At 33.3% G+C, this 20760-nt stretch overlaps 1 protein-coding gene across 2 annotated transcripts; it reads left to right on the top strand.

Annotated features, from left to right (window-relative positions):
- The first annotated feature begins 4779 nt into the window (after positions 1–4779).
- LOC130628992 (nitric oxide synthase, inducible-like) lies at positions 4780–19744 on the top strand. Of its 2 annotated transcripts, XM_057442073.1 has the most exons (26): positions 4780–4901; positions 5112–5269; positions 6998–7160; positions 7300–7391; positions 7695–7836; positions 7943–8082; positions 8885–8995; positions 9107–9170; positions 9323–9424; positions 9661–9729; positions 11079–11162; positions 11481–11599; positions 11819–12068; positions 12327–12364; positions 12451–12483; positions 12569–12743; positions 13034–13181; positions 13430–13508; positions 13607–13785; positions 14763–14929; positions 16360–16485; positions 16863–16947; positions 17082–17160; positions 17822–18023; positions 19295–19316; positions 19386–19744. In XM_057442073.1, the coding sequence occupies exons 2-26, from the start codon at positions 5151–5153 to the stop codon at positions 19397–19399; spliced, it is 2802 nt and encodes a 933-aa protein (XP_057298056.1). In that variant the 5' UTR covers positions 4780–4901; positions 5112–5150; the 3' UTR covers positions 19400–19744. The 2 variants fall into 2 exon arrangements, with proteins under 2 accessions (XP_057298056.1, XP_057298055.1); XM_057442072.1 differs by lacking the exons at positions 19295–19316; positions 19386–19744 and having other exon boundaries at positions 17822–18304.
- The last annotated feature ends 1016 nt before the right edge of the window (positions 19745–20760 follow it).

A 20760-nucleotide genomic window follows, 5' to 3' on the forward strand; every position in this document is an offset into this window, starting at 1 on the left:
AATACTGTTGTTGTATCTTACTTTAAACTAAATCTCGATCTTCCTCAAATACCACCTCGCCACAGAACATCTCTCCGTCGATATCAGCAGCTTCTTATTTCTAGTAATACTTGGCTAATCTCTATGGACTACAAATTTGCTATTAATTCAACTAAGAATTTAGCAAAGGCTGTAGCTAGATTACATCACCACTTTCGCAATCAGTTTTAAAAATTTTTGTGAAATTCTTAAGTGTTTTCCAAATACCGAAACCGTAAATACCGAAACTTACCACGAGTCATATGGAACAAAGCCTCCACTCCATCCAGACCTACTAACGAAAGACGAAAATCATGCATAACATATACTTAAATCGACCACGAAAATGAAAGACGGTCATTTTGAAGTAGGTTTATTGTGGAAAGATGAGAAACCAAAATTACCATACAACAGGGAATTAGCAGTCCAACGTCTAAAATGAAGGAAGAACGATTATCAGGTAGGAAGCTGATGTGCCATGGGAAATCTCTAACTACAACACACGCCATTCAAATATCCGTGTACGTGGTTAACATATTGTCCGATGTAGTGTGTGGGTTTGCTTGTCAGTAGCAAATCTGACGACCATGGATCACACCCACACAACGCTACGCAGTATGTTAGCAACGAAACTATGTAACTCAATTTATGACTTCTTCAAAACAGGAAACAAATATTAATATATTGTAGATCAAAATGTTGTCAAAAAAGATTATTATAGACTCTTTTAATTAAATGATCGCAGGACCAACAATTTCAGGTCGACAGGTTTTTACTATAATTATGAAGGTTTTTGGTGCACCAATTTACTCCCTCTCCCTTTCCCTAAAAATATCAAGCAATGAAAAAGATCAAACATGATTTTATATTGTCGTCTTTTTTTGATGATTTTTATACTGTATCTAAACATTCGGTAAAATGTTAAACATCTTCCAGTCACTAGAACCTACCAACCCTGCAATCTTACATCCACAGAAATTCGTATTTTTAGTATCCTTTTAGTATCCTTCGCCGAGTATACCATTCAAACTCCTTTTAATAATTTTTAATATTGTCATCAGGACATTTAATTTAAAAGTTTTAAGCTTTTAAATATATTAATTCGGGCATATGACTTCACAATAAAAATAAGTACGAGAAGTTTGATTGATGATGACATCTTTTTTATTTTATTTTAACGGATATTTCGTCTTGTAACTACAAGATATTATCAACGTAAATTGTTACAATTATCTTACAAGTTTTTTTAAATATAATTTTCAACAACTACATAATACACAGAGGACGTATAAAACAATACTTAACAAAACATATAACACATAACGGCAAACCCAAGAGTATTTAAATTATATACCGTTGGTAAGGGTAACGTCCACCGCGCGGAGAACAAATGCACAAACCTACTAAAAATAGAAATTTGTACGGATTTTGTTTACACTAGGTTTTTGTAGCCTTGTAATATTGGACTAACATAGGTATTTATGAAAAGTTTTAATTCAAAACAATTATCGCATTAACGTCAAACTCCCATTTAAAAGAGCAATTAGAGCAAAGCTCAATACAAGATGGTCTGAGGCGAGATTCCTACAAAGAAATTGAGCCGGAGGACCAATTGAATTACGCTTTGTTTTTTTTTTTAAAGAGTCCTGTCCTAAAATGATGATTCATCATTAACAAGTTTTAAAACGATTAGTGTCCCACCAATTATCATTCCTACCTGAGAAGGACTTTGCGGAAGGATAACAGGTAAATATTTTTATTAGTTAGTTGTTAATTTTCCTTTTTTACCTCCATAGACACACATGTTTATTCTAACATTTATAGACAACATTTAAAAAGCGTTTATTGCGGGCCAGAATAAGTTTATATGGCTTTTAGAAATCAAAAGCAGTGTTTGAATAATTTAAATTAAGAATAACAATATGACAGATTTCAAGTGTTAACAGAGTTGGTGCGGAGAGATTAATATGTTTTTCTCATGTTTCTGTATAATATTGAACTGTCATTACCAATGTTGTAGACAGTGTCAACAACCCTGATTCTTGCATTAAAAAAAAAAGATTCTCTCGGATTGTACAATTAGCACGCTCTGATTGGCTGAGAATGTCGATAAATATTTCAAAAGACATGGGTTACCATGCGGAGAAAGCTATACCACCGCATCAATTAGATTTATTTTTCGAGTTTTGAGAAAACAAAATGTACCAGCAAAAAGTGACGAAGGTTTGAGCGACTTATACTTATTTTTAAACATATTTAGAAGTTTTTAGGTAGAGACATTGATATAGTTATGGTATATAAGACAGAATGTCAAAAAAGAATTAAGCTTTTTACAGAAACAAACTTTATTTACGTGTCTGTTCAGCTATATTTATTTAATTTATTCGTATAATTCGAACGTAATTAGAAGCGATTTGATTCGCTGTTTAAACCGTTTTGAATTTCTAAACACCACGGACGGTGTACCAACTGTTGATTCATTCATACACCACTAAAAAGCAATTTTAAAATTCCTATTGAATGTAACAAAAATAATTTTAATTTCGAAATACAATTTTAAAACCAGGTTTGGGATTTTACAATGAAAACAAAGTTGATGAGAAAAAAAACTTTTTGTGAGTAATTTTTAATGTAAGCATTGAATGAGCTTTTTGTTTTTGGCAGGAACTAAGCCGCAGAATAAAAACGACATTTGTTTCGATGCTGCGTTTCGGGTGTGAACACCCATTATTTAATGTGCGATTGAATTTATCATTGTAAACTTGTGATGTATGTTTTTACACATCAGAACAATGCATAATAACTTTGAAGGTGAGATTTTGCCACAGGGTTAGAGAGATAGATGTGCATATTTTACATGGCTAGCCTCACAAATATCGAGGGATATACCCTGTCTATTATTTCCAGGAGGGGCCATGGCTTAGATGGAGAGTCCTAGAGTATTTAATGCTCATTTTGAGCTACGCAGACCCAATTAGTAGGGCCCACGCTCTACTAGACAACTCCCGGCAACATCCAACGGCCCACACAGTGTGCCATCTCCCCAATTTCCCTCACATGGCTTGGGTTAACCCGGGGCTATGGTAACATTCACTCGCCCATGTTGAATCACCGTCAAGAGGAATCGAACCCCGGTCTCCCGCACAGAGTACGAAAGCTATAACCACTAATCTTCGGCGCCATATATTCGCGGTTGTAGCTAAAAAAAACAAGTAAGTCACACAACGATACAGAATGTGCTCGCAGTCACATTCTCAGAGCATTTATTTCACCTTTGCGCGCATGCGTAATGTCAGATTAATTATTCTTCACTTAAAGACGAATTAATAAAAATGGTGCATGGCAGGTTATGATAAAATAAATATATAGATAGCGCAATGTTAATTGGTCTTTAAGATAATATCATATTCATGTTATTTTATTATATTTTTTAAATAAGTTATTTTCTGTACTTATGTTACCTGCTGTTTAATTATCTTATGAACACAAAACCCCCTGCGTGCTTTTTATTTTTTATTTGTTTTGCCACAGCCGTCTCTAAACCAAGCATGTTGTTAGCGCCTGCCTTCATAAGTTTGACATAGACAATAAAAAACTTAACAAAGTGTTTTTGATAACGTGAACAGTTGTATTGATTCTTAAGTTAAGAATCTCTTAAAATCATGGGAAATCTTTACAAACCTCAAGCTTGCTATTTAAATGCCGAACACAAAAAGACAGTTGTTTCTTGTTGAATATATCGCTGTATTCGTCACACAAGATGGAGAACAATTACTATTGATTTCCCATGATGCTTAGCAACTCGTAATGTGTGTACTTCTTTTCCCCCTTTTGATTGGACTTTAGTTTGGTCACTATGAGAGTGTTATCCTTTCTGCGTAACAACAACAATCGCGCAAAGTTTTCGTTTCCATCTTCACCACACATCTGGTTGCTATTCCTTGCCTTCCCAGAAATTAAAGTACTTTTACGATCACCTTCAAGAAATCGCCGTTTAATTTCTCTCTTTCTTTTCAACTCATCATCATGCATTACAAAAACATCACCACATTTTGGTATATAGTTCAATACACCCTCTTCTGAAAAGGACGTTTTGCACAATTCTTTAAATTAAATTTACAAGAATATGAGGTACCCCACAATGAGGATTGCAGAAAAGGGAAACTCTTTGAAAGGAAAGTCTATTTTGCTAATTTTTTAATTTTTCGCGCCTTTTTAAGGAAATTAACAAAAACAGTTTTTATGATAAAAAAATGCAGATTTTAAGAAGATTTTGTAAGTGAATTTTTGGTTTGTTCTAAATATGAACTCTGAATTTATTTTTTTAAATTTTGTTTTATCCTTAACCATTTACATTTTTTATAACACTAATTTTCTCTAAAGCTAGATGTGCTTATTTTTTGCTGAAATTTATTTTGTTTTCTAAACAAAAATTGTAAGAAAATGTCAAATGTAGTTTTCTAAAAACAATTTACAAAAGGAGTCTCTTCCTTAACCCTAGCTGGTAAAATTATTATTTCAGGATTATTTGTTAGAAGGATTTTTAATGAGGGCATCTAAGGATATCTAATACTCTTTCACTGATTGCAAATATTTTTTAACTGTTTATAAAAAGGCGTATTTTATCGACGTTATTAATTTTTACTTGAACTTTTATGCAGCAAAATATTGCGTGAGTTTGTTTTAAAAACATTTAGTGAATTATTTTCAAAATGGCGACAACAAATGGGCAAGCTAATGCTTATGCGAATGGTCACACAAATGGTCAAGTTACCGGTAATCATAAAATTGCAAGTGAGAGTAAGTGTCCATGGAAACCAATCATTTTGTCCAATGTTACTACCCAGGGCATTACAGAAGACACTTTACATAAAGAAGCTACGGTGAGTTCGATAGATTTAGTTTAAAGTATATATTATATAATAGTCTTTTCTTACTATATCATTCACACTTGTTTCTTAGCACTTGCAGCCATGAAATATTTTAAGAGATCTTCCCTTATTGTTAAAAAAAAAATTGTGGTCATTGGGTTGGAAAGGGGTTGATTTAGTTTTCCTTTTGTTATCAAAATCTTTATCCGATTTCTTTTACAGAAAACTCATTGCACAGGTTCACGTTGCGTTGGGTCTATCATGTATCCATACGGTGGAGAAGCAGGACCAAAAAGAATTCCAGGTGAAATGAGACCAAAGGAAGACACGAAAGAACAAGCCATTGACTTTTTAAGGCAGTATTACGCATCTTTAGACAGGTATTGCCTTATTGTCTTTGTTTTTGTTATTAAGAATTGTCATTGTTGGTTAAAAAGCACTAGTTACAAATATAATAGTACTGGTCAGTGGCCCGTGGGAAATTCAAGGCTTCGCCCGTTCTTTTTATACACTGCGTGCCTGTCACTACTTGTGATATACCATTTTGCGTGACAGACAGACAGACAGACAGACAGACCTACGGGTATTATAATATAGACTAGTCGGGAAACCTGGCGTCGAAACGCCGGGGTGAGCCACAAGTCGAGGTGTGACCCGGAGTTGAACACTGTGCGACACGGTCAGGTGCAGCGTTTTAATACATGTATGTAGTATATCTTTAATGAAGTGAAGCGCATAAACCAATATGGCGTTTAGTACAGAAATAGCTAAGGAGCTAGCTAGACTCAACTTCAACATAAAATTAAATAATATTGGCTAGGATAAATAGCTCTTATACCATGTAGAATAGTAATAAGTAAGGCCCTAGCTAGCTAGCCTTTTAAATCTTCGTTCCTAGCCAAAAATCCTAAAACTGGTGCGTTTGAGATCTGCACGTTGCCAAAAAACGTGAAAATATATTTATCTTAACAATGAAAACATATAGAAAACAAATATTACAAAAAATATAACGCTTTTGGAAGATAAAAAAGTCAAACAAGTCTCATACACCAAAATGGCCTTCTTGGATTGTGTTTTTAAGCAAAAATCGTGGATTTTTTTTAAAAAGGAATCAGGCGTCGTGAATGGAATTCTACGTGCGAGCAGTCAAAATAAAGTCGGTAAAAATATATCGCATTTGGTAATGGTGCGCATTTTTACAGTTTCGTGTTTCCGTTACGGGACGCGGTTTTCACGGACAGACAGACAGACAAACAGACAGACGACGGCTATAACTAAAGAGACTAGTCGTTGCACGTGGAAAAATCCACGGGCTCGCCCGTCCATTATATTTACCCGTCGCAACAAAGTGGACATAGAGATTCAGTTAGTATATTTTCAACGTAAGTATTTTCTGCATTTAGCACTACATTTTTTATGTTTTTTTATAATATTTGTTTTTTGATGTTAAAGGCCTGCTAATAAGATAAATTGATGTGTGATTTCATAGGATGTGGTTGTCAATTTATTGGCGATACACCAGTTCAGACAAGTTCTTTTGAATTGTTAAAGTTTTGGTTTATCATACTACTACTTTTTTTTCCAAAACAACATAGTTATTTCCTAATATACTAAGAGATAATAAAATAATGGCTGAACATAACTTATCAAGGAAAAAAGAAGTCGGAGGAAGTGATTTAATTTTTCCCCGACCAAAATTTTCCCCCGATTATTTCTTCCCAGACTAGTACTTTCACCCGATTTTTTTATACCTGACTAAAAATTTACCCCGACTTTTTTCTTTATCCTAACTTTTTTTTCATTGTTACCACCTTAATAAATTGCAAGGAAGATTACAAAAAAGGATTGGGGACATAAAAAAACATAATGGAAACAAAAAGAAAGAAACAACATTTTACTTATTCTCGTAGTTGTTTTTGTTTAAAAAACATACATAGACAAATAAAAAAAAAATTGATTCAAATTCCCTTGTGAGGTTATTTACAGCAATATCAAAAAATAGTCAAGGAAAAGTGACTTATTTATTAAAAGTGACTTGATTTTTCCCCAACGAAATTTTCCACCGCCATTTTTTCCCCCGATAAGGCATCGCCTGTTTGTTTTTTCAGTGAAAACAGTGACGACCACAAGAATCGAGTAGCTCAAGTTCTCTCAGAAATAGAGGAGACCGATACGTATCATATGACTACGAACGAATTGAATTTTGGTGCGCGCATGGCCTGGAGAAATGCGCCAAGATGCATTGGCAGAATACAATGGAAAAAATTAACGGTATGGTGTTTCTCTTGTTTTAATAGAGGAAAAATTTATGAAATTGGAATACGAACACTAAAGAGAATTAGAATTGCTCACTAACATCTCGTCCTCCAATCTTTTACTTAACCATTGTTTGTATTTATGCATGTTATAGTTATTTGATTGCCGCCATGTTAGTACAGCAAGGGAAATGTTTGAATGCATTTTAGAGCATATAAAATATGCAACCAACAAAGGAAAATTAAGGTATTGTCGAACTTAATAAACCAATTACGAACTTCACAACTGTATGTAAACAGTACTTGTTTAGGTGCATGACGTTTATATAGGCGTGCTCACTCTGACGTGTGTCTTTATTAGCAATACATTTTGATGGTATGAAAACAGAGTAGTAAACTCTGTTATCAGATCAAAAATATCAGTATTTATGAGCATTTACTGAAAATAATATTTGTTTTATTGTATGTTGTGTATATTTATTTATTTATTATGGTTATGTTGTCAGAAGACCATATAAAAATGATGCAAAAAAACATCTTTTAATCATAGATCTACAATATCGATATTTCCGCATCGATCAGCACGAAAAAAGGATTTCCGTGTTTGGAATGGTCAACTTGTCAGATACGCAGGATATAAACAAGAAGATGGAACAGTCATAGGGGACCCAGCTAGTGTGGAGCTTACAGAGGTAGAAAGATTTCACACCCTAAATATGTAAATTATAAATACACTACACCAGACCACAACATATCTAGCTTTCAACTACTCAAAGAAAATGCTCCTCTAAATTTCAGATTGCGCAACAACTTGGATGGGTTGGCAAGGGAACAAGATTTGACGTGCTGCCTTTGATCTTGCAAGCCAATGGTGAACTGCCAGAACTGTTTGTTATACCTGATGAATATGTGATGGAAGTTAACATTACGCATCCGGTGTAAGCAACTAAAATTATTTTTGAAAACCGAAATTGATATTGGTGGGCAATACTTAGGCTGGGACAGTTGCATAGAATAATAGCCTAATTTTTTAAAACTTTAAATTTAATTCCTCCTTCACAAAACGAGGAATAATCGCAAACGAGAAAATAAATAACAAAAGTGAACTTTATATATACGCCATATATATATGCGCCTATCACCCGATAAGCGGGCATAACATAGATAAATAGAGTACAGAACTTTAGACCTAGTCAAATAAAATAAATAAAATATATTACGATGTAAGAAATAGAAAAATAAATAAATAATTAAATAAATAAATTCATGATACTCTAGCTGTCTTCTCCCTTCTTCGCTCATACCGATTAATTCTTAACTCATTAATATTCAAACACACCCGTGACACTAGATCCTTCCGAAGAGATCTATTGGCAAAAGTTTGTTGTTATTCATTCAAAACAACTTTATATAAAGTAATAGCCGTGAATTTGAATAACTTGCTTTAGTCGAAAATAAACGAAGATTTGTAATGTCAGTTTTACCTGTCTTCATTATAGTTCATAATTCACAAAAAATATACTTTCTCATAGACTTCGTCCGTTGAAGGTGGACCGTTTATTAGATGGCGTTTATCGTAGGGCGGTATTCATTAAGAGGGAGGCGTTTATTAGAGGACGCTGTTTATAAGAGTTTGGTGTCTATTAAATAGGGTGTTTATAAGGACAAATAAAGCGCAGCAATGTTTAATAACTCTAGTCAATATGTAAAAATGGAGACAAGGCATTTTCTCATGTTTAGTTACAAGGAAATTGATAAAATGAACTTAAAATGGTATTGTATACCAGCTGTTGCAAATATTGCGTTGGATTGTGGTGGTTTGGAGTTTACTGCTGCTCCATTTAATGGATGGTATGCGTTTACCTTTGTTTCGTCGTGACATCAGAATGCAAATACCCACATCAACTATGTTGCTATTTATTATTTCTTTATTTTATTACACTGTATTATTTTTATTTTAAGGTATATGGCTACAGAAATTGGCGCAAGAAATTTCTCTGACAAAGACCGATATAACTTGTTGAAGGTAAAATCTTTGTTTGAAACAAAATATTGCAGGTTAATCTGCTAAAAACATTGGAAGTTTTCTGTAGAGAAACAAAATGAAAATTTTAATGCCAAAAAATTTTAGTCATACTATATATTTAAAGGAATTTCAATTTTTTGTTTCGTTTTCAGCCTGTAGCTGATAGCATTGGTTTAGACACATCAAATAATGTGACCTTATGGAAAGATACTGCCTTGTTGGAACTTACAAAGGCTGTGTTGCATAGTTTCAATGTAAGTTAGCTACGCCAGTCAAGTTTAACATGTTTTCATAACTTTACATATCTCCTTCCCCAATTGTAAATATGTTTCCCAACTTTACATATGTTTTCCCCAACTGTACATATGTTTCAGCAAAGTTTATATTTGCTTCCCCAACTTTGGGTTTGTGTTCCCCAACTTTGCATATGTTTTCCCTAATTTAGCATATATTCTTCCCCAACTTTGCACATGTTTTAACTATCGTTTAGAGTGCTGGTGTAACCATTGCTGACCATCATGCATCATCAGAATCATTTATGAAGCATTTGAAAAACGAAGTAGGTATTTATTTGTCTATAGTAAATCCCATGTTTTTTTTGACCTTGTGTGATTTCATAGTTGTGCTACAGACGAAATGGCAAATGCAATATATTTTTATCGACTTTGTTGCGGCTGCTAATTCTCATGAGTTACCGACTAACCTCCATTAATTCTCGTATTTTATCTGTCTCGGGCCGAATCCAAATTAAGTTACGCACGAAATATTTATGCACAAAATAGCAAATTCGATGTATTTTTTTCCGATTCAGTATCACCCTTCTCTCGGCAGATATTTAAAGTTTCATACTTGAAAGAATACGAAGAAAATGATTGAGTAAACAAATATAAGAAACTAGTCGTTAGCCCTTCGAAATTTTGTTGGTGGACAGCTCGTCGTACATATTTCACGCAGTGCTATTTTGTGCATATATTTGCCGCCTGTTTACATAAAGTCACAAAAAGTGCTTGTACGATGGTTATTACGATAACTCTAATTGCTATTATAATATTCTTACATTGGTTTAAAGACAGACAGTATTTTAAAGCTTTTGATGACAATTATTGCATTAGGTATGAATATAATAAAATATAAAAAGATGAAGTAAATCGAAACCCCGCTTTTTCGATGACTTTACCACAAGGTCAAAGAAGCCACCGCAGTTCTAATCTACCACTTTGCCAACAAACGACAGAAAATGGGTATTATTAATACAGAGATTAACTTTCTTTTAAATAGTATATATAATCTCCCTGCTTTTAAAGTAAAATATTATTACAGTTTCCACTCTCTGTAAAATTTTTTCAGAATTAACAAGAATGTGGTCAAAAATTTTAGGAAAATGTACTTCTGCATAAATAATTAATATGTGCATGGCACTTTACAATAGTTTGTAGGAAATTAAAATTGTAGGAATAAAACATTGGCGATAAAATTTTCAAATAAAAAATCTGTAACACCAGTCCATAGAGTTGTTTCACTGATAGGATATATCGCACACAATAAATTGTACGCAATTGTGTATTCCTGTACAAGATACTTTACAAATGAAAACACGACGTATAAATATTGTGGCTTCAGAGTTCACAAGTTCTTTTATGAATTATTTCGCTTGTGCAAGTCCTATTGAATCATTTGGAAAAAAATAAAATGCCTTTTTATCTTTTAAGCATTGTCAAAACGAACGTATATTTATATATCTTTCTTAGAAAAATTGTACAGTACTTGATACCAGTTCTTCCAATAAATTGTGCAGTATTGCATACAATACGTTGCAGCTGTGGAAACTTGATTGTGTGCACAATATAGTAGCAGTAGAAACGAATCTTTTAAAATTATTTTTTGAAAGTTATTGATTCTACCTTTTAGCAAGAATTGCGAGGGGGTTGTCCATCTGATTGGGTATGGATTGTTCCTCCACTATCTGGTTCTGCAACAGCTGTCTTCCATCAGGTTAGTAAGTTTATGACAGAATTGGTGAAACTGCGAACACATAAGAACTCGCTTCCCAATGAGTCATAGGCAAATGTCACCTTTTGTATATTACACTAAATTTTTTATGGTTTAAAAACAAGGGCAACAGAGCTAGCTAAATGGATCTTTTCAAGGTTCGCTAATAATTCCATATAGCCCTTTACATTCCCATAGACATGTATCATCACAACATGTGATTAACTAAAGTTACATTACGTTTTTTGATTTCAAATCAAGCTCCACTGAGAAAAATCGACCTGACCTTTCTTTTTTACCATGAGCCAATTCTTTATTTAGGAAATGCTAAACTACAAGTTAAAGCCATCTTATGAATATCAAGCAGATCCCTGGAAATACTCTCCTGTAACATCTGAAGAAAAAAATAAAGTGAAGAAAACGTTTAAAGAGGTGGCTAGGTAGAACGAGAATTACAATTGCCAATGTTAAAAACCACGAAGACGTTTTATATAGTCATCAAAGAAAAAATCTAGTTTAAATTCGACGGTGTCTTGATTTTTATACGAAGTAAGCCCAATCAGGGGCGAAGTTAACTGAAGTTTACCGAGCCTAATTGAAATAAGTATGTAACGAATTTGAAAGAAGGAATATAAATACATAACGTGCTTTTTGTTTAGTGCCGTAAGATTTACGAGTGATCTCTTTAAGAATACACTCGCTAGACGAAGCAAAGTGACAATATTGTACGCAACGGAAACTGGGAAATCTGAAGAATATGCAACAATGTTGAACGAATTATTTTTACATGCATTTGATTCTAAAATGTTGTGCATGGATAATTACAACTTTGTTGACCTTGAAAACGAACAATGTCTGTTTATAATAGCTAGTACATTTGGAAATGGTGAAGCGCCTGATAATGGCAAGGTAAATTTTTAGTTTTGGAAATACTCCACAGCCTTTCTAATTAAATGTGAGAATATTAATACAAGTCATGATTGTGAGATAAATACAAATCGTAAATGCAGGGGCTAAAACAATTTTTGAAAATTTAAAGTTACTTTTGACTAGGTGTTCTTCTTACCACGGGGTATACAAACCAAAACAATCGTGTCAAATGAGATATGTAGCAATAAAAAAAACACCATGTTCTTGAAAACATTGTTTTTTGTTTTTTTCCTTTAGGCGTTTGAAGAAAAATTGAAGAAACTGGTAGCAGGAGGGTAAGAGAAGAGCAACAAAAACTTTTATTTTACATTTTCTATCAACTAAATTCACTAAATGGATTACCTTGTGTTGTATATTTTAGGAAAATTACCCACGACAAATTGACTAACGTGAAGTAAGGCTTATTCCTAATTCTCTGTGTTGTAAATTAAATCCCACAACATAATGGCAACACTTAATTGATAATATCACAAATTTAGTTATTCTGTGTTTGCACTTGGTTCGAGAGCGTATCCATACTTTTGTGCATTTGGAAAGGATTTGAGTAAACACATTAAAGTTCTTGGTGGTGAAGAAATCTTCCCTACCGGTGAAGGTGACGAGCTCAATGGGCAAGAAGAATCTTTTAAGGAATGGGCTCGAGGTTGTTTTGAGGTAATATTTTTTATTATTTTTATTCCATATTTTTTTGTCTTTATTTATTTTTTTTAAGAGATTAACATGTACAGATTTGAATGATAATACACTAAAATTTTCGTTAAAAAAGAGCCATAGGTAGAAACAAGGCATATAATCTTTTTTCTTGATCATACAGATGGGTTCAGTGATGATCTGATTTTTCTTATCAAACATAACATTAACATTTATATAAAATGAAAATAACCAGTAACAAAATTGCCAAAGAATTGACAAATGGGAAATGAACATGTTTTGTTTCTTCACAGGTGGCATGCAAATTATTCTCCGTCGTTGATGTGAAGATCAACACTCCTTCGGCTATAGCTATTTGGAAATCTGTTGCAGACTGGCAGGAAGGTCTATTCCAAATTGTAAAAGCTAAAGAAAATGAAAAATCAGTTGACATATTGAAAGGTATATTCATTTTAACATACCATGCATAGATACAGGGTAAAAGATGTTAAAGAAGGATATGCAATGCATCAGTTTGAAAAATACTATTTGATTTATGGATATAAATGAAAGCACACCCTTGGCTAATGAACGTTGCATTTAACTCTACGTTAGTGACAATTTTCAATCAAGTAAATAATATATACATATAAAACTTCTAAACAAATTAAGATCATTTGCAGACCCTAAATATTTTTTTAATACTTTAGGTTTATCAAAATTACATCGTCGCAAAATTACCACGACAAAAGCAATCTCGGTGGAAAATTTACAATCACCAAAATCTGGGTATGATATTGATCCGTCTTCCAAATACAATCCTGGAGTCTCTTATATCATTTTGATGCCTTTTTTTAAATAAAACGCAATTCTATTAATTTTTTTAGACGCATAACTGATCTAGTTAAATTGGATTCTTCAAATTCCGAGGGTATTATTTATCAACCTGGAGATCATCTTTCTGTCTATCCATGTAACAACAAGAGACTAGTTCAAACACTACTTGAACTTTCAAGATGTGATATTGATTTTGACATTCCTATATATCTTCAAAAGAAAAATAATGGTTAGTGAATTAAATCATAATGCCTATCATTAAGCTAACACTTATTATTTTTATCACGTCCAAGAAGCATGGAAATTTATGAAAACAGGCCTTGTGGTCACGATAAGGTCTTTTTTTGCATCATTTTAAATCAAAGTCATTCAAACAAGCGCTGTTAATTTTTATTGCACAAGGCAGCATTCACCCTGGATGGTTTATTGGCTAGTATAGGAGTATATTAACCCTATTTATACTGGAGAAGGGGTGACTTCCATCACCAGCCTTTCCACCACTAACTTAACCGGGCTAAAACATGATAACATCAAAAAAATTTCTATTTGACAACTATTGCTAAAAAGATCTTCGATTTTAAACCTTGAGAGTTTCCATAGCAACGGTGTTACTAAATGTTGTTCCAGAAAAAGTTATTTTCAATGATGGCGTCATAGCAACGTTGTTACCTTCTTTAATCAATCTCTTTTATGCTATACTATATTCTCTTAGTGTTTCATTGACATAAGTTGTTGAAAGGTTATTCGAGGTGGTAAAATCCACCATACCTCTTTTGATAACTAAAACAGCTAGTAAAAATATCGTTAAAAACAATTTTACCATCATTGGTAATTTAAACAAGGACATAGGAAAAAGTTGGTGAAGACTTACTAAAAAATAACGGGCGCAAATATTGTTGATTTACTCCAGGTACTTATGTGTTGCCACCCCTTCCCCGCCACTGTCGACAAATCACCTATCAATGAGTTACAGACCAGTAGAGTTTAATTTTCCATTGTATAATTTTTTCTTACCCTATTATTTATTAAATTTAGGTGCGTATGAACCTAATGTTTTATTTAGATTTCCTCTATTTTTCTATGGGTTATGTTAGGGCATTTTAAACTACTGAATAGAAAAAATTATATTAAATGCAAATCTTAAGTTGATTCGAATTGACATTTCACCCAAGAAATACTATTCACCAGGGCAATTACTTCGTTTAGATGGCATATGGGAATGTGCTGATAAATTTCCATTGCCCTCCAGTCTTCGAGAAATCTTCACTCATTATGTGGACATTACTACCCCACCCTCAACTAAGCTGTTGGCCTTGTTGAAAGAGACGTGTACCGATGAAAGTGAAATGAAAAGGTTGCACCAACTTGTTACAGTAAGATATTTAATATTACTTTTAAAGACCTGCAAAACTTGAAACTTGAAGGCTCTATGTGTGACTATTTATTATTTACATATGAACATACAGAGCTCTTACCACGTAGTAAACAACAAAACTTTAGCCTTCTTGGATTAAGAGTGCCCTATGACATTCAGTTTAAAGTAAGCGCATTGTATACTTAATGAGAAGTTTTGAATTTAAAGATCTTGCGACGACATTACGAATCAGTCAGTTCCAAAATGGGCTGTAGGAAAGGTTTTTATAATTGTCCAATTTTAGTCCAAGAATGGTCCTGTCATACACTAGGGAGAAGTACCGATTTCATGTTATTAGTTATAGATTCAACTTAACACCTTTAGTAACATCAATCTAATGTATTAATGTTATAAAGTTGAATCGTCGTGTAACAAAGATAACATAATATCCTGCTCGTAAATTTACATACTCATAAACGAACTACCATATTATTAAACTATATATATACTAGTCGATAAAGCCCGTGGAAAAATCCACTGAGGCAGGATAAAAATTAAAAAAAGCGTTATTTAAATTTTGATGACGTCAGCAACCCATCCATAAAAAAAATAATCAGAAGCTTTTTTTCACGTTAACTCTATTGTGTAGAGCTTAAAGCACTGATCAAGAAAATGTCTAGGATCGTGTACTTTTGACAAACGGTTACGGAAATATCGCGGTTTGAATGTTTTTTGATGACGTCATCAACCTGTCCATTCCGAAACGGATTTGGAGACTCAGGTTCGGGAAAATTTCCCAAATAGGTCTTAGGTGGTCCCTAGTTACCCACGCAGTAAAAAAGTCACCACCTCGTTCCAAGTTATTTTGCCTCTAAGTTTTAGGTCACTGTAATGGCTTCATTTATTTAATAAGATATTGACGTTAAAGTAGTGTTATTAAAGTCGCGCCGTAACGTCAGAAAATTTAACATATTAGACATAAGTTTTTCGGCGACATCAAACGAAAATGACGATATCCACTTTGCCTGTTACGGACAGACACAGTCTCTGTAATATTATAAGAGATGTCAAAATCACTGCCTCCTTATCCACAATCCTCCATGAAATACATTGAGACATGATGGCTAATTTCGATTTCGTCCCCATAGGTAGTGACATAGGCTATTTGTATACTAGATCCACGCAATTTAAACTTTTCAATGATCACAGCGGACTTAGGACTTGCTGACGTCAACATAGCCATTTTTCTCACGTTTCTAAGCCTTTGTTTGCTCTGATCGCAAAGCAGATATGTTAAAAAGTGCCACTAGTTTTGCTTCCCCAACCAACATATGTGAAAAAATAGTACTTTCGAAAGTTGCACGCTGATTCGTGAGTTAATTCCCTTTGCAAAATGTTTATATGGATGTAAAAATGATAGGTTGTAGACGTTTAGTTTATTATATCTAGAACAACGATCTATATGAGAACTGGAAGTACCGACAGTACCCCAACATTTGTGAAGTGTTCGCTGAATTTCCATCTGCACAGATTGATCTTACCATGTTACTGAATCAGCTACCAGTGTTAAAACCTGTAAGTTCTTGCATTGGGTGAGAAATATAATTTGGACTAAAGCTTATAGAAATAGATGAAAGAGTCGCATTTTTTTTATTAACTGTTAACAAAAAAGGGAAAAAAGAATAGCAGAATTCAAACTCTTTGTTGCAATGTTGATGAATTTCGAGAATTTTCAAGTAACTCGTTGTAATCCAATTAGTTAGTTTACCTGAAACCATTTGGATAACCTAAATTATCAACACGAAAAACTGAAAAATAAACAAAAAAAATGTATTACTATATAATTAACAGGCTGACCTAGCAACATCAGCAAAAATTGCTCATATTATTACAAATTTTGTAATAACATTGGCCAAAGTATATTTTTTTGTACCTACTTTCTCATGCTTTAGCGTTTCTACTCCATTTCATCTTCACCAGACATGTCTCCAAATCAAGTGCATTTGACTGTTGCATTGGTATCCTACATGATTGATAGTAAGTGTTAATAGGATGCTATGAACATGCTGCACATAAACCAATCATCTTCGTTATGCTATTGTGGCCTCAAAACTAAAAAGGTTTAGTGTACTATGACTAGTAATATACCTCTGTCCATTTTCGTGTCTTAGAAAAAACACATTATGGTGTTTGTTCGTTGTACTTGCATTCATTGACAAAAGGTGATTTGGTATCATGTCACATCAGAACGTAAGTAATGCCAATTCTCCATGAATAACGTGAGAATTCTTTGGATAAAAATCATCAAGGCGGAATTTCAAAATCTTTTAAAATATTTTTAGAATAATGCTGAGGCCAATGTTTTATGTGTGAAATTCAAATAATCCGAACTGGTCATATTTACAGCATTATTCTCGAAAGAAATTGTTGTCCTATGCATTGGTTCCGTTATTGGAGATTAGTTTCTCCCCTATTTGTTCAATAAGGTATTAAATGACACCGCATTTTACATATTAAATAAAGTATTGACCCTTGTATAACGAAGATGTTTTTTAAAAAAACTCAAAATTCTTGCTGTCAATCAGTCGTTGTTACATGCAATTTCTGGCCACCTGCTCCTTTTACTTTGAGCGAGTTTGGCACTGCTAGAAAGGAAATCTCAAAATTAAAACGTCACGATTTGCACCAATAGACTGCATGTCGGTATTTCGGCCTTACTCTTCTTAGGGTTAAGAATCATGAGAATCAAACCAAGAAATATGACTCTTTTAAATGGGTGCTGTATGGTTTTGCAACAATGTTGGCAAAAATTTCTTACAACATTATTTTACATAAAAACTGATTTGTTTAGATATATGGCTTAACATAATCATTAATCATAATAATAATAATCAATTTTTCACATTCTTAGTGCTCCTCGATTCCACCTTCCAAGCTCACCTTCTGTGCCTATAATTATGGTGGGACCTGGAACAGGCATTGCTCCCTTTAGAGGGTTTTGGCAGCAAGCTATTTATGACAAAAAAAACGATAACAAAGAACGAAATATGTTTCTTTTATTCGGATGTCGCAACTCTACGATGGATAATATTTACCAAAATGAACGAGATGAGGTATCAAAGAAGGGTATCTTCAAGAAAAGTTTGACTGCTTTCTCAAGAGAACCAGATGTAGCTAAGGTAAGTGCTGCATTATACCTTCACCTTTCCTCACTTTTGCTAATATTTCATTTTATAAGTTTCCTTCAACTCTTCGGATAAAATAAAAGCTGCATTAAATGTTTGCGTTGATCTAAACATTTTTAGGTTTACGTGCAAGATCTGATCAAACAAAATGGTACTGAGATATTGAATCACCTCTTAGAAGGTGGACATTTATATGTTTGTGGTGATGTTTCCATGGCAGCAGGTGTAAACAAAATGATGGAAGAGTTAGTGCAAGAATTTGGTGCGTTGACGCAAGATGAAGCTAAACGTTACGTCAACACAATGAAGGTACATAAACAGCCTAGTCAGGGCTTCATTCTCGTTAGCCCTGAGAGCAGCTGGTCATCAACATAGCAATCGGATTAGATATTATAATCACTAATTTTTTTTAAGTGCAAGAAAAATATTTGGGGAGCGAGGTTTGGTACATAAACATTGCATTATTTGTTAGAAATTTTTAGGTTTTATCGTGGGAGAAATAAAGAGCTCTCAAAAACTTTATTCCAGTCAAGTTGTGTAGCTCTAAAATGTTAATGGCTTTATCGTTTTATAACATAGAGAGTAATATCTATATTTTATATTTATTTTCCAGAGTGAAGGACGATATCATGAAGATATATTCGGAGTGACATTGAAACACAAAGAGGTGACAACCAAAGTGAGACAAGCAGTTCAAAGGTAAACACGTTTGATGTATCGTAGCTTTACTGTTGTGATCTTATCGCGTTTATATGATCATTGCATTTGATGATATAGATGATGATTATAGAATTCTTTAGTTAAATATTAGATATGAATAGAAAATAAACCCCCGTTTTGCTATATAACACAGTAAATTTTAGCGTAACGCCATGCTTTGGAGAAACAATGCTTGCGATATAAGAAAGTGACCCGTGATTTTTGTGCCATGGACTCACTTGTTTACTCACGCAAGGGAATTAATATATAAGATTTTCTGAGATCCCAGGAAGTAGAAATTTTTAGCACATTTAAAGAGAGAAAAGTTGAAATCTGTTATCTGAGGTAGCATATTATCCTGGCCCCAAACCAATTGACGAATTTAGTTTTATGATCAATTGCAAAGATTATTCTTGATAGAACATCAAATTATGAAATCGCAATAACACGACGCAAATTTAAATCTTTATTTTTAAACCCATTTATCTTTTTTTGTTTAGGACCAGAAAACTGTCCAGCCTTGTAAGTACCCTAAGTTTTGAAGCGTGAATCTTCCACAACTGACTGTACATACTATATGTTTTTTTTCAGGGAAAATCTCTTGATTTGAAGTCATAAATTGCAAATAGGGACCTGTTTACTGCGACCTGTTTTTTTTTGTTTTTTAATTTTTATATATTTGTACTACAAATTTTATAGGAAATTTTTTGTATTACTTTGAAAATATTTTTTGAATTTTTTCTAATATACATTTACCGAATTTCCTAATTATGCCAAACTCCATTAAAGAGGTCGATACTAAAAATAATAATAATCCCTAGTTCCTTAGCCAACCAAAAATACCTAGTTTGTAAATAATTCGGTTCGTTAAGCGCCTCAATTCTGACCTGAAAGTTACGGTCAAATCCGCCGTATAGCCGAGCTTCCTAAGAATAGCCTCGTTTTTAAAATATTTATTTTCTTCAAATCTAAATAAAATCCAACCAGAATATTATATTGCTCTAAATACTTTTTTGCTCTAAAAACATTTTTGTTCATGATAGTTTAATTTTTTGAGAAGTATTAAGTTGAATTTTCTCATGTAGTAGCGAAGCGCATTTGAACACGCGGAAATTCTAAATAAAAAGAAAAGTTTTTTGTGTGTTTCATGAACTTCTTAATTTTCTCAAACTACTAAATATACCAGACAGTGCAGCCAGTTACAAAATCTTCCATGTGTGTGTTTCAAAGTCTTTCGTTTAAGTCTAATTGAAGTCCAATGCGTAGCTTACAATCTCCTTTTACTTATTTTTGAAATACTAAATTTTATTTATTCCGACAAAAAAATCAAAACAAGATGTTAGTCTACTGTACCTTTCGAACACAAGTAATATTTACTTTGTAACCCTAAAAAGTAAGTTTAACGGGAATAAATAACATGCAGGAAACCATAATTTTTTTAAGTCTTGATGCTAAACGTTTGACTCATTTTCACATCAGGCTATTTGAGGACTCCGCACGGCAACAAAAATTGACACACATTAGATGACGTCGTTTAGTTCAAGATGACGTCATCAGGTATTTCCAATCCCGTAGAAAGGTTAAAACGGTAGAATATAAGATTTAGGATAAGAAAAATGGTGGCAAACGTTTAGATAAATTATTAAACAAAAAGGCTGAATATGACTTTAGAACCGTTCTTAAGTTTATTCAAACAAATTTTCCTTTCCGATTTTTTTTCTAACCACCTGTTAAAACGTGATGTCATTTCAAAACGTTTTTGACTATTCTAAAGCTAACTTAGAATGATGAAAAGTCACTAAATTTCAACCCCTAAAACGGTATTCTTTCCATTTTATTAAAAAAAATTAGAGGGAGAGGTTTAAAAAAGCTCCTCCCGGCCCAAAAAAGCAAATATGCATAAGAAGAAGTCAAAAACAACGAAAAACGTATTTACTGTAGTACGTGTGGTTCTTGGTGGCTTACA

This window comes from Hydractinia symbiolongicarpus, chromosome 15, assembly GCF_029227915.1.
Source record: "Hydractinia symbiolongicarpus strain clone_291-10 chromosome 15, HSymV2.1, whole genome shotgun sequence".
Taxonomy (NCBI): Eukaryota; Metazoa; Cnidaria; class Hydrozoa; order Anthoathecata; family Hydractiniidae; genus Hydractinia; species Hydractinia symbiolongicarpus.

Excerpts from the sequence above, each read along its gene's own strand:
- LOC130628992 (XM_057442072.1), top strand. The coding sequence starts at position 5,151 with ATGTATCCATACGGTGGAGAAGCAGGACCAAAAAGAATTCCAGGTGAA. Across the intron at positions 8,996-9,106 it reads GCTGCTCCATTTAATGGATG|GTATATGGCTACAGAAATTG; the intron begins GTATGCGTTTAC and ends TTTTATTTTAAG. Across the intron at positions 12,744-13,033 it reads GGGCTCGAGGTTGTTTTGAG|GTGGCATGCAAATTATTCTC; the intron begins GTAATATTTTTT and ends GTTTCTTCACAG.